This window comes from Oryctolagus cuniculus, chromosome 1 (assembly GCF_964237555.1).
Source record: "Oryctolagus cuniculus chromosome 1, mOryCun1.1, whole genome shotgun sequence".
Taxonomy (NCBI): Eukaryota; Metazoa; Chordata; class Mammalia; order Lagomorpha; family Leporidae; genus Oryctolagus; species Oryctolagus cuniculus.
The window spans coordinates 48,114,665-48,127,625 of NC_091432.1; the positions used below are offsets into that span (position 1 = coordinate 48,114,665).

The 12,961-nt window shown below is 43.1% G+C and overlaps 1 protein-coding gene and 1 pseudogene across 11 annotated transcripts in view; both read left to right on the forward strand.

The window, feature by feature from the left end:
* The window catches only part of HPS5 (HPS5 biogenesis of lysosomal organelles complex 2 subunit 2), a 52,972-nt gene that overhangs the window by 35,200 nt on the left and 4,811 nt on the right, over window positions 1-12,961 (forward strand). For 8 of the 11 annotated variants that reach the window (XR_011388118.1, XM_008275123.4, XM_070072629.1 and 5 more), the window contains exons 15-21: window positions 65-142; window positions 408-988; window positions 6,890-7,010; window positions 7,220-7,375; window positions 8,581-8,700; window positions 9,442-9,555; window positions 11,342-11,448. Coding sequence is in view for 7 of the 11 variants with exons in the window: in XM_008275123.4 (XP_008273345.2) it covers window positions 65-142; window positions 408-988; window positions 6,890-7,010; window positions 7,220-7,375; window positions 8,581-8,700; window positions 9,442-9,555; window positions 11,342-11,448 (1,277 nt within the window). In the remaining 4 variants the exon portion in view is untranslated. The remainder of the gene's footprint in view (window positions 1-64; window positions 143-407; window positions 989-6,889; window positions 7,011-7,219; window positions 7,376-8,580; window positions 8,701-9,441; window positions 9,556-11,341; window positions 11,449-12,961) is intronic. The other 3 variants (XR_011388125.1, XR_011388123.1, XR_011388128.1) reach the window with 1 other exon arrangement.
* LOC127487668 (COX assembly mitochondrial protein homolog pseudogene) lies at window positions 2,502-3,099 on the forward strand (annotated as a pseudogene).

Genomic DNA, 12,961 nt, shown 5'->3' on the forward strand with positions numbered 1-12,961 from the left:
TCTAGGAAAGTTCTGATGCCCTATAACTCTTGTGGATTTTATTCTTACTTTTCACCTTTTTTAGGGAGAAAGAAGAGGTGGCAAGTCAACCCCCAGAAGAAGACAGGTTCCACGAGCTCAAAGTAGCCACAGCAGCAGCAATGTAAGTGTGAATGAGCAAGCTTTACGGTGAAGGGGCATAAGACTTTCTGGTCTCATCAGTAATGGTCTTGCGAATTGGTAAAAGGTGACACTGTTAATGTTCTCTGTTTTGTCATCTTGCCGAGATAATTGTTATTTTAAGAATTGAAAAGTAACATTTATTCCAGATGAGCGTATCATATTGGTTGGGTTTATTTAGCCTGAAATAATTTCTTTTTAAGAATACACACGAAACATAAATTTCATAACTTGTCTATTTTATATAGGACCGAGCTGCAGGACCCTCTGGTTTTATTTGAACCCGGGGCTCTGAGAATGGTTTTACAGGAGTGGCTTTCACAATTGGAAAAAACGCTTGCCATGAAGGACGATTCAGATGTTGCTGATACTGGCAGCTCATCCGTGACAGTGGACCAGGATGTGTTGTTGCCTGATGAGTCACAAAAGGGAGTGGTGGATGAAGACACTGAGAAAGAACAAAGGGACTCTCTGGGTGATGAAGAACCTGTGGGCCAAGCAGCGTGTGAGTCTGTGAGTGGTCTGGAGGAGCCACAGGATAATTTTTTTCAAATATGTTCTCCCTGCCCCATAGCAAATGGTCTTCAGAAAGACCTGGCTGAGTTGACGACTTTGTGTTTGGAAATGAATGTATTGAGTTCTAAGATCAGAAGCCCAAGCGAGCATGTGGATCACAGACTGCAGCAGGGCTCTCCTGAAGATACTCTGGCTTGCCAGTTCCTGAGGAAGTATTTTTTCCTCCTGGACTTGAAAAGAGCAAAGGAGGTCGTCAAGCTTAGCTATGGAAACACCCCTCGTGTTTGGGATACTTTTATTGCAGGCTTGAAAGGTAATGACCAGAATGCCGTATCAAGGGTAGATTTGGGTGTAGAGGGAGTAGCTTTTGGGAAGTCTGGGGCTTAACACAAGATTTAAGTAGAAAATTACCTCTGTTTTGGTCGACTGTCCATTCTGTTTTCCATTCATTTTAACTTTTAATAATATAATTTTAATAATAATATAAATTTTAATAATATAATAATTAATATTAATTTGCAACTGTATTGTAAGAGAATTTTGTTTCCATCACAATCACATTCAGAAAATGATGTAGCAATATTGGAGAAATAGGGGTTAAAGTAAAACGTTGATAAGTGCAGATAAATAAGAACAAGAAAATCCCTCATGTAACTTCCTAAGACAGAAATTATAGGTCATCCCTTAGTATCCATAGTGGGTTGGTTCCAGGACTGTCGCTAGATCTGGAGACTAAGTATTTACAAATATCGAGTACTAGAGTGTGCCAGCTATGGTGGTAAATACTTTTCAGGTATCATTTCATTCCGTCCTTGTAATGTTCTTCAGAGTGGATGATATTATTCCATTTTATAGGTGAAGAAACTGAAACACTTCAAGATAATAACAGCTGAGTTGGCTGCACTGTAATGTTCATATGGTAATAACTCAGATATAGGTTTACTTCTCACTCATATTTTAACAGCCCATATACAGGTGTCCCAAGTCAATGGCAGCTCCCTGCCATGTGGTAGGTTGTTTAGCATTCCATGTTCTTTCCATTATGTTAAGCTCTGTCCTTCCTTTGGGTTTGGGGTTGAGATTGGGCTGCTGTGCCCAGGGGAAAGCATGTAGAACACGCTGTCTTAGAGGCCTCCGTCTCTTCCCTTCACATTCCAGTGGTGAAAAGTCTATCACAATGCCGCCAACTGCAAAGGGAACCAGGAGATGTGATCTGTCTAGGTGCCCAGGAGGAAGAGAATGAATGTGTATAGAGTTTCATGTCTGCCTTAGATACCTCAGTGCACAGCCAGCTGTGTCTACCTTAGACTTGACTGAAGGTCACAGAGCCATTCTGCTACAAAAACCAGCTTTCATACTCTAAACATCATGCACTGCCCTTTCTACTGCTGTAGTCCCATGTTTCTGAAGAGGCAAAGTTTCTTTCCTTTTTTCAAAAAATTTATTTATTTGAAAGGCAGAGCATCAGAGAGAGTGGGAGAGAAAGATATCCTCCCTCTGCTGTTTTACTCCCCAGAAGGCCTCAACAGCCAGGGTTGGGCCAGACTGAAGCCAGGAGCCAGAAACTCCATCCAGGTCTCCGGTGTGGGTGTAAGGGGCTCAAGCACTTGGGCCATCATCTGCCATCTTTACAGGTGCATTAACAGGAAACTGGATTGGAGGTGGAACAGCTGGGACTCAACCAGCAGTCTGATATAGAATGCTGGCATTGTGAGCATCGGCTTAACCTGCTGTGCCACAATGCCGGCTCCAAGGTGAATTTTCTTAGTTCAAAATTCTGCTAAAGTAGATGATGACATGTTTCTAATCATCGATTTGGACTTAGGCAGGTTTTTGCTCATTATTAAAAGCACATAGCTGGGGAACCTCCAGGCAGTGGCACCTGTTGTCAAGTGCAGGCTCCTCCCTTTCCCACCCACTTCCCCGGAGCCTCCATGTGGCTCTTTTCCTGCCCACTGAGATGGCGCTCGCCCCCGCAGAGCAGCATCTCAGACATGTCGAAAAAGACGTTTTGATCCCTGAAGTAATGAGAGAGGAGGCCAAAGAGAAGTGTTCTGAACAAGTTCAAGATTTTACCAAATGTTGCAAGGAATCTAGAATCCTTATGGTAGTAAAATGTCGGAAGGAAAATTCTGCATTGAAAGAATATCTAACTGCCTACCATAGTGATCCAGCCTTTGGTGAAGGATGCAGAATGGAATACCTGAAGGAAAGGGAAGAATTCAGAAAAAGCGGAATTCCTACTAAGAAAAGACTAAAGAAACTTCCCACCAGCACGTAGAAAATATTCCAGTGACATTCAGAGACTGGAATATCTGTGAAAGTCATTTACAATGTAAATCGCCTCGCATAATGGACTCAGCATAAAAATTTTTTATCCTAATTATGAAAAATATTACCTAAAATACAGATCTTTATTTCAAAGTTCTGATTTATTAAATGAGATAGAAGTAAAAAAAACCCTGCATAGCCACAAGTAGAGATAAATTTTCATGTTATCTGACTTATGTATAGTTTCTTTTCCTTTTTTTTTTTAAGATTTATTTATTTATTTGAAAGACAGAGTTACACAGAGAAGGAGAGGCAGAGAGAGAGGTCTTCCATCTGCTGATTCACTCTCCAATTGGCTGCAACAACCAGAGCAGAGCCAATCTGAAGCCAGGAGCTTCTTCTGGGTCCCCCACACAGGTGCAGGGGCCCAAGGACTTGGGCCATCTTCTGCTTTCCCAGACCATAGCAGAGAGCTTGATCGGAAGTCGAGCAGCCAGGACTTGAACCATGGATGCCAGCACTGCAGCGACAGCTTTACCCACTAAGCCACAGCCCCGGCGCCTGTAGAGTTTCACTTCTGCTTCAGTTCACATGCAGCAGATAAGTGCCTAAGAAATGATTTCTGGGGGGCTGGCGCCATGGCTCACTTGGTTAATCCTCCACCTGTGGCATCGGCATCCCATATGGGTGCCGGGTTCTAGTCCTGGCTGCTCCTCTTCCAGTCCAGCTCTCTGCTGTGGCCCAGGAGGGCAGTGGAGGATGGCCCAAGTGCTTGGGTCCGTCCCTGCACCCGCATGGGAGAACAGGAGGAAGCACCTGGCTCCTGGCTTCGGATCGGTGCAGCACCAGCCATGGCGGCCATTTGGGGAGTGAACCAATGGAAGGAAGACCTTTCTCTCTCTCTCTCACTGTCTATAACTACCTGTCAAAAAAAAAAAAAAAAAAAAAGCAAGTCAAGAAATGATTTTTGGTTTCTTTTTTCTGTGTTGTGGTAGATTTATTGTAATGTAAGATAAGAAGCAAGTCACTGCTCTTCAGATGTGTTCAATTGTGTGACATTACATACTTGGAAATGTGTCTTATTGCTATTATAAGATCATACCCAACCCTGGTCACAGGAGAATAGCAGAAGAGTCTCCATCAGCCTCAGTGGTGGTTGTTGTTTATACCCAAGCTGCCTGGAGCAGGTGTGGTGGGCATTTTTGAGATGATGTAACCACTCACTTGATTTAGGTCTAGCTTAGAGCCCACCCAGTCCTCAAGTTTCCCTTTACTTCTTCTGCTCTAAATGAGGCTTTCCTCCTGAATTTCTTAGGTACTTAACTGCCTGAAACAATTAAACGAGAAACAGTGAGACTGGAACCAAAAATGACTTTAGGGAAGTTTATTTATTTATTTATTTATTTATTTTTTTTTTTGACAGGCAGAGTGGACAGTGAGAGAGAGAGACAGAGAGAAAGGTCTTCCTTTGCCGCTGGTTCACCCTCCAATGGCCGCCGCGGCCGGCGCGCTGCGGCCGGCGCACTGCGCTGATCCGATGGCAGGAGCCAGGAGCCAGGTGCTTCTCCTGGTCTCCCATGGGGTGCAGGGCCCAAGCACTTGGGCCATCCTCCACTGCACTCCCTGGCCACAGCAGAGAGCTGGCCTGGAAGAGGGGCAACCAGGACAGAATCCGGCGCCCGGACCGGGACTAGAACCCGGTGTGCCGGCGCCGCAAGGCGGAGGATTAGCCTAGTGAGCCGCGGCGCCGGCCCTATTTTTATTTATGTAAAGGTAAAGCAACGTGGAGGGGGGTGTGTGGAATTTTCCACCCACTGGTTCACTCCCCAGCTGGGGCTGAGCTAGGCCAAAACTAGGAACTCTGGTTCTCCCATGTGGGTGGCAGCTGTTGTGCCCTTTTCAGAGAGTGAACCAGCAAATGGAAGACTCTCTGCCTCTTCCTCTCCCTCTGCATTTCTGACTTTAAAATAAATAAATAAACTCAATTTTTTCTTAACGATTTTATTTATTTATTTGAGAGAGTTACAGAGAGAGGAAGAGACAGAGAGAAAGATTTTCCATCCACTGATTCACTCCCCAATTGGCCACAATAGCTAGAGCTAGGCTGATCTGAAGCCAGGAGCCAGGAGCTTCTTCCCAGGATCCCACATGGGTCCAGGGGCCCAAGGACTTAGGCCATCTTCCATTGCTTTCTCAGGCCATAAGCAAAGAGCTGGATTGGAAGAGGAGCAGCTGGGATTCAAACCAGTTGCATATGTGATGCTGGCACCGCAGGCAGAGGCCTAGCCTGCTATGCCACAGCACTGACCCCAATAAATAAATCTTTAAAAAAAAAAAAAAGTGAAGTAGGCAGGACCCAAACCAGGTACTTTCATATGGGATGTTGATGTCTTAAGCAGTGGCCTAACCCACTAAACCACAATGCCCACACTAGTGATGTTTTTAGAAACAAATATATCAGAAAGCAAAGGTTAGATTTTAGAACCTTTTGTTGAAAATAACTTTTGGAACTGAACTTTGAGATTCAAGAACTAATTAAAAACTACTTGGACCAAAAACTCATTTTACTTTAGATTCTTTAAAAATAAAACATACACACACACAAATAGTATTAGCTAGATCCTCACTAACTTTATTTGGCAGGCTTGGTTTTAAAAGATTTTTGACTTTCCCCCTAAATCAGATCATTCTTCAAGGAATGGATATTTGCTAGACTGATTTTTTTTTTTAAATATGTATTTATTTATTTGAAAGTCAGAGGTACAGAGAGAGAGAGGAGAGGCAGAGAGAGAGAGAGAGAAAGGTCTTCCGTCCTATGGTTCACTCTCCAGATGGCCACAATGGCTGGAGCTGCACCGATCCGAAGCCAGGAGCCAGGAGCTTCTTCCAGGTCTCCCATGTGGGTGCAGGGGTCCAAGGACTTGGGTCATTTTCTACTGCTTTCCCAGGCAATAGCAGAGAGCTGGATTGGAAGAGGAGCAGCTGGGACTAGAACTGGCACCCATATGGGATCCCGGTGCTTCAGGCCAGGGCATTAACCCAGTGTGCCACAGTGCCGGCCCCTAGACTGATGTTTTTAATAAAATTAATTTCGTTGAGTATAATTACTTTTTTTAAAGATTTACTTATTTGGTAAGGCAGAGTTACAGAAAGAGAGGGTAAGAGAGAGAGAGAGATCGATCTTCTGTCCTCTGGTTTACTCCCCAAATGGCTGCAACAGCTGAGGATAGACCAGGCCAAGCCAGGAGCCAAGAGCTTCATTCAGGAGTCCCACATGGTTGCAGGAGCCCAAGGACTTGGGCCATCCTCTGCTGCTTTCCCAGGTGCATTAGCAGGGAGCTAGATTGGAAGTGGAGCATCCATGACTTGAACTTGCACCCATATGGGATACTGGCATTGCAGGCGGTGGCTTAACCTGTTTATCACAACACCAACCCCAATAAATTAGATTCTAAAAGAATATTGGTACTAGTCTAGGAATAATTGAATTGACATTATATATATAAGCTATATATTATGTATAAGCTATACTGTATATATACTGTATTATTTGACATATATAAGATATATATATAAGCTATACTGTGTATATATGTGTGTGTGTGTGTGTGTGTGTATATATATATATATATATATAGCCCCAGGTACTCATTTTTTTCAAGGATAATATAATAGTCACTGTGTATTTGTTATCTGTTCCTTCGTTTTGTTTAAAACTTTCCATATGCTTTGCCTCTCAATTTGTTTTTAAGGTCCTTAAAAGTAGAAATTACGTGTCTTTTTTTTATGGTTTGTCCTATAACACTTAAGAAACATTAGGCCTTGCACATAATAGGTGGATACAGTAAGTCTGACTGATGATAACATTGTTAAATGAATGTGTTTATGAGTTGAATATTTGCAAGTTAGAGATGAAGAGGAAAGGATGTGTTTTATCTTCTAGAAATGGCGAGTTCCAATTCTACATACAGGGAGATGGAAGAAGGAGATCTCCCAACAAGACTAAAGTTATTAGATGACTCGGTTCCTTGTGACAGTCCTTTGTTGATTGCCTATGCTTCCCGGTAGGTTGAACTAAATGTTGTTTATATGAACTAAATATGTTTATGTGAACTAACTAACGTACAGGCATTGTTTTTGTGTCTTAGTCCCCAAAGTTTCACTCATTTGCATATTGGGCAGCTTCTTGTTAGTATATTTATTTGCATTTCTAATAAACATTGAAATTGGAGACTAAAGTGTTTTGTTTTGTTTTTTTTGCTTTTAAATGCAGGTTGTATGAGAAGTTTGGAGAATCTGCCCTTCGATCCTTGATCAGGTTTTACCCATCCATTTTGCCTTCAGATATCATGCAACTGTGTCACCATCATCCAGCTCAGTTTTTGGCCTATTTAGACAGTCTGGTGAAATCAAGGCCTGAAGATCAGCGGTGAGAAGAAGTGCATGCTTGCTAACTCCTCTTTCTTTTGACAGGGCATTGGGGCTCTTATAAGCAGGTGTGATGTTTTTCCTGTTGACTACCTTTTTGTGGACAATATCTGAACTTTTTGCAGGTTGTTCTTATTTCCAGTTCTTCTCTTTTTAGACTAATGCTTCATTTCCTATCTCCCGATGTCCCTGTAAACACCCACGTTCTTTTTGTTATTTTAGACTGGTGACTCCCTCCTTTCTGCTTTCTCTGATAACAGCATATGTGCCACAGGGGTTTTTCTTTCTCTGTTTTGTTTTGTTTTTGTGAATCCTTTGGCATTTCCTTACCTTTTTTTTTATTTATTTTTTATTTTTTTGACAGGCAGAGTGGACAGGTGAGAGAGAGAGAGACAGAGAGAAAGGTCTTCCTTTACTGTTGGTTCACCCTCCAATGGCCACTGAGGCTGGCGCACCACGTTGATCCGATGGCAGGAGCCAGGTGCTTCTCCTGGTCTTCCATGCAGGTGCAGGGCCCAAGGACTTGGGCCATCCTCCACTGCACTCCCAGGCCATAGCAGAGAGCTGGACTGGAAGAGGGGCAACCAGGACAGAATCCGGCGCCCTGACTGGGACTAGAATCTGGTGTGCCAGTGCCGCAGGCAGAGGATTAACCTATTGAGCCACGGTGCCAGCCTGGCATCTCCTTATCTTAAGGCTCAGCTATTCATTTAGAAGACTGTTATTTTCACCAGCATTTCTATACATTTGCAGCAGGAGAGTTTTCAAGTTCTTCCATCTGTTGTATTGAACTCTAAATTTTATTCATCCCTCTGACATTTAAAAAATTATTCATTTATTTATTTGAAAGGCAGAGAGACAGCCAACTGGGCAGACAGAGCTCCTATCCACTGGTTCACTTTCTGAGTGCCCACCATGGCTAGGGTTGAGCCAGGCTGGAGACAGGAACTCAATCCAGGTCTCCCACATGGGTTACAGAGACCCAATTGCTTGAGCTATCACCTTCTACATCCCAGCATGTGAATTAGTAGGAAACTGAAGTTGACAGTGGAGCTAGGCCACAAACCCAGGCACTCCAATATGGAACAGGAGCATCGCAACCAGGGTCTTTACTGCTAGGTCAAACTCTTGCCCCCGCATCCCTGTATTTTATGTTTCCTTTCTTAGCATGAAGATTGGTGACCTTTCTCTCCAACTTTCTCTTAGGTCATTCTTCCTTGAGTCCCTTCTGCAACCAGAGTCTTTAAGATTGGATTGGCTGCTCTTGGCAGTGTCCCACAATGCTCCACCAAGCACAAGTACAATGGATGATGAAGGATACCCCAGGTATGGAAAGAGTCCTCTTCCTAAGGACTAAGCTCCAAAGTTCCTTTGGAGTGGAGACAGTTTATTCACATACGGCACTCAGGGGTTACTTTCGGAATAGCTATGAAAAAGACTGACTAAGTTGTGGTGGTGGTATCTAGAGTGTACTTCTTAGTGGTTGTGAATATTTGGGTCACAGACCTTATAAGATTCCTTTTAGAAGAGTACACATTAATGCAGCTTTGCATATGACTTGAGAGACGATTAAAATGACCCTTGAAGCTCTTTCATGAACCCACAGGGAGAAAAGTGTGTGTGTGTGTGTGTGTGTGTGTGTGTACGTGCACGTGTGCACCAAAAATTTGTCAAGGAATTTCTGTACACAACCAACCTGCTTTAGAATTTACAAAAAAAAAAAAAAAAAAAAAGAATTTCACAAAAACAGGTGCTGGCACTTGTATGAGAAATGTTCCTTGTGTTTCCCTCCAGGAAAACCTTTGTAGAAGCCCTGTAAATGCCTGCCTTGTATGCCCAGGCACAGGCCTGGGAGGATATACAGTGGCTCTCTGTGAATGATGGGTTATAGGCTTCTCTTTCTTTTGCTCTCAGTTGTCTAAAACACCTGACTTTAGAAATGATTAGGTTATAAAATGCTTTAAAGATATGGCAGTGGAATATTATCTCTGTTCTTATTAGACGCCTAGTAGGCACTTTCTGGAGCTTCTTTCACCCCTAACTTACTGCTGTTTTTTCATTTCACAGGCCTCATTCACACTTGTTTTCCTGGGGTTATAGTCAGCTAATCCTTCTTCTAATCAAACTTCCTGCAGATTTTACAACCAAAGAAAAAATGATTGAAATTTGTAGGTCTTGTGGGTAAGTAAGGATTTTTATAGAAGCTGAAGTTGAAGTAGAATCATTTCAGTTAATGTCCTGGCAGTTAAAGGGCCTGAATTGATGTGCTTTATCATTTGGGAATTCTCTTTGCTACATTAAAATAAATATAGCTTTTTGTTTTAACTGACAGAAAAATAAACATCTGTTTCCTTTTAAATTTTGCACATGTTTTTGGTGTGGGAGAAGCTGACCCTTGCTAATTCCTCCCAATGCTCTCTGCCTAGTAGCTCGCCACAGTTCTCAGACCTGTGGATGGTGTTTAATTAAGCAGCAGTTATGGTTGATGTGGGATTTCTGGGATGAGATTGATCAGAATGGGCTCAGTAGAATTGCTGGGGAAGGGCTCAGGGAGAAGATGAGACTTTGGAGGTAACCCCTGGAGGCTGGGCAGGATTTCTGTCCGTAAAGGAGCCAGGAAGAGGGGGATCAGGGGGGAGAAACAGGACGAGCAAGGGCCTGAAAAACTGGTGTTGCTTATTACACACCTCGCACGTGAGTCAGTTATTGATTGCCTGGCAATGTCTGATGGCTCCTCTTGGATTATAATCCTTTGTAGAGAGGGATGTGTGTCTGTTGTTTTTTATCTTAGAGTCTAATTTGTGCAGTGGGAGGCACTAGATACATACTTGTTCATTAATAATGAGAGAGAACATTGGTTAGGTGATGGGTGATGAGATCATACTGCATCTTGACAGCTGGTCCAAAGAATTTAGTTATCAGTGGAGACCCTTTTGAACTCTTTGGTGTGAAAATTACATAATGAAAGTGAAAGTTTCTAAAGTCTTTTCTAAAAAAGTCTGGAGAAAGGAAGGCCAGCTAGGAAGCTGTTGCAGTAAGTAGTTCAGGTGTAAGTGAATTGGTGACTGGCAGAACAGCAAAAGGAGCACACGCAAGAGATAGTTCAAAGGAAAATACAGTGGGATTTGTTGATACTGGATATGACAAATGAAGGCAGGGAAGCATCAAAAAAGAGAACTCCCATGGTTTGCATATTTGGAGAAGAAATATGCTACTTCGGTATTGAATCTTAAAGTTTATGAAGTATATAAAGCTTAAAAGTGCCTCAGGATTGGTACTTGGTTTCAAATGTCAGTATTTATCATTAGCTTTTATTATTTTCTTAAATGCCTTAGATCTGTTATCAAATAAAACATTCTGTGACATTGGAAATGTTCTGCACTGTCCAGTATAATAGCCACCAGCCACATGTGGCTACTGAGTCATTTTTTGTTTTTTGTTTTGTTTTGTTTAAAGATTTATTTATTTATTTGAATGTCAGTTACACAGAGAGAGAAGGAGAGGCAGAGAGAGAGAGGTCTCCCACATGCTGGTTCATTCCCCAAATGGCCACAACAGCTGGAGCTGGGTCACCCGAAGCCAGGAGCCAGGAGCTTCCTCCAGGTCTCCCCCATGGGTGCAGGGACATCGGCCATCTTCTGCTGCTTTCCCAGGCCATAGCTGAAAGCTTGATTGGAAGTGGAGCAGCTGGGACTCGAACTGGCACCCATATGGGGCTGGAACCAGTGCCCATATGGGATGCCAGCATTGCAGGTGGCAGCTCCACCCACTACACCACAGTGCCAGCCTCAGCCATTAAGTCCTTAAAATATGGATATACCAACTGAAAAACTAACTTTCACATTTTATAAACTTTTAAATTCAGCATAAAAAGTGACATGTGGCTGGTGTCTACCATATTGGACCGTGCAGCTCCAGATAAATTCACTGCCTTTTATTCCTTTCTTCAACTTTGATTTCTTGAAAGTTTCTGGCCTGGATATCTTACTCTCTGTTTGGAGCTGGAGAGAAGACGAGAGGCCTTCACCAACATTGTGTGTCTGAATGATATGAGCCTGATGGAAGGGGACAATGGTATGTGAATCCCACTGCTTACTTTTGGCTGTAGTATTTTACAAGTCACTCCAGACTTTTCAGTAAAGAAATATAGTGGGGGCTGGTGCTGTGGTGTAGTGGGTAAAGCCGCTGCCTGCAGTGTCGGCATCCCATGTGGGTGCCAGTTCGAGTCCCGGCTGCTCCACTTCTGATACAGCTGTCTGCTATGGCCTGGGAAAGCAGTGCACCCACGTGGGAGACCCAGAGGAGGTTTCTGGCTCCTGGCTTTGGATCAGTGCAACTCTGGCCATTGCAGCCATCTGGGGAATGAACCAGTGGATGGAAGACCTCTCTCTGTCTCACTCCGCCTCTGCCTCTTTGTAACTCTGCCTTTCAAATAAATAAATAAATCTTTAAAAAAATATATATAGTGAACAGTTAAATGATCATATATTTAATTCTAGCTACTTGTCAGATTTGCAGAGGGTTTTATCTGTACTATTTGGTTTATTTTGAAATCATAATTAATTATAAACTACAGGCAACTTTTCTATTTGATGATTGCCTACTGTGTTAGACATTATATGATGTGCATTCCATATGCTTTTTTGTTGTTGTATTTAAAGACTTATTTATTTTATTTGAAAGAGAGAGTTACAGAGAGAGAGAGAGAGAGATCTTCCAGCCACTCGTTCACTCCCCAAATGGCTGCAATAGCTAGAGCTGGGCCAGGCCAACGTCAGAAGCCTGGAGCTTATTCCAGGTCTCCTGCACAGGTAAAGGGGCCCAGGCACTTGGGGCCGTCCTCCCCTGCTTTCCCAAGAGCATTAGCAGAGAGCTGGAAGGGAAGTGAAACACCCAGGAGTTGAAATGGCATCCATATGGACTCTGGCATTGCAGGCAGTGGCTTTATCCACTGTACCACAGAGCTGGCCCCATATGCTGTTTCAAGAGGGACAAAACTCTTGGGATAGTTACTCTTATTAACCCTTTCCAGCTCTTATAACTGGAGCCCAGAAAGAGTTTGCTGGCCCAAATCCACACAACTGGTAAATGTTAGAGCTAGTATTCAGAAGCAGCCTGACTACCCAAAACTGCTATTCAAGTTTTTACTGCATCAGGTTGTCTTTTTACATAGCCAAAAGTTAGAGCTCAATAAGATGAACTTAAAGTGGACTTACTGGAGTGTGCATGTAGCACAAGAGTTAAGTTGCAGCCTGGGACGCCTGCATCCCGTATCAGAGCTCCTGGTTTATGTCCTGGCTACTCTGTTCTGATCAAGTGTCTGCTAATGTGCATCCTGGGAAGCAGCAGCTGATGGCTCAAGTACTTGACTCGCTGTGACCCATGTGGGAGACCTGGGTTGAGTTTCAGGCTACTGGCTTCAGCCTGGCCCAGCCCTAGCTATTGTAGGCATTTGGAAAGTGAACCAGCAGATCAAAGATCTCTCTCTGTCTCTCTTTGCTTTTCAAATAAAATGAAAATAAGTAAATAAAATCTAAATAAAAAATAGTCAGCTATCTAAGTCTTCACAGGTGTTTTGATACTTAAA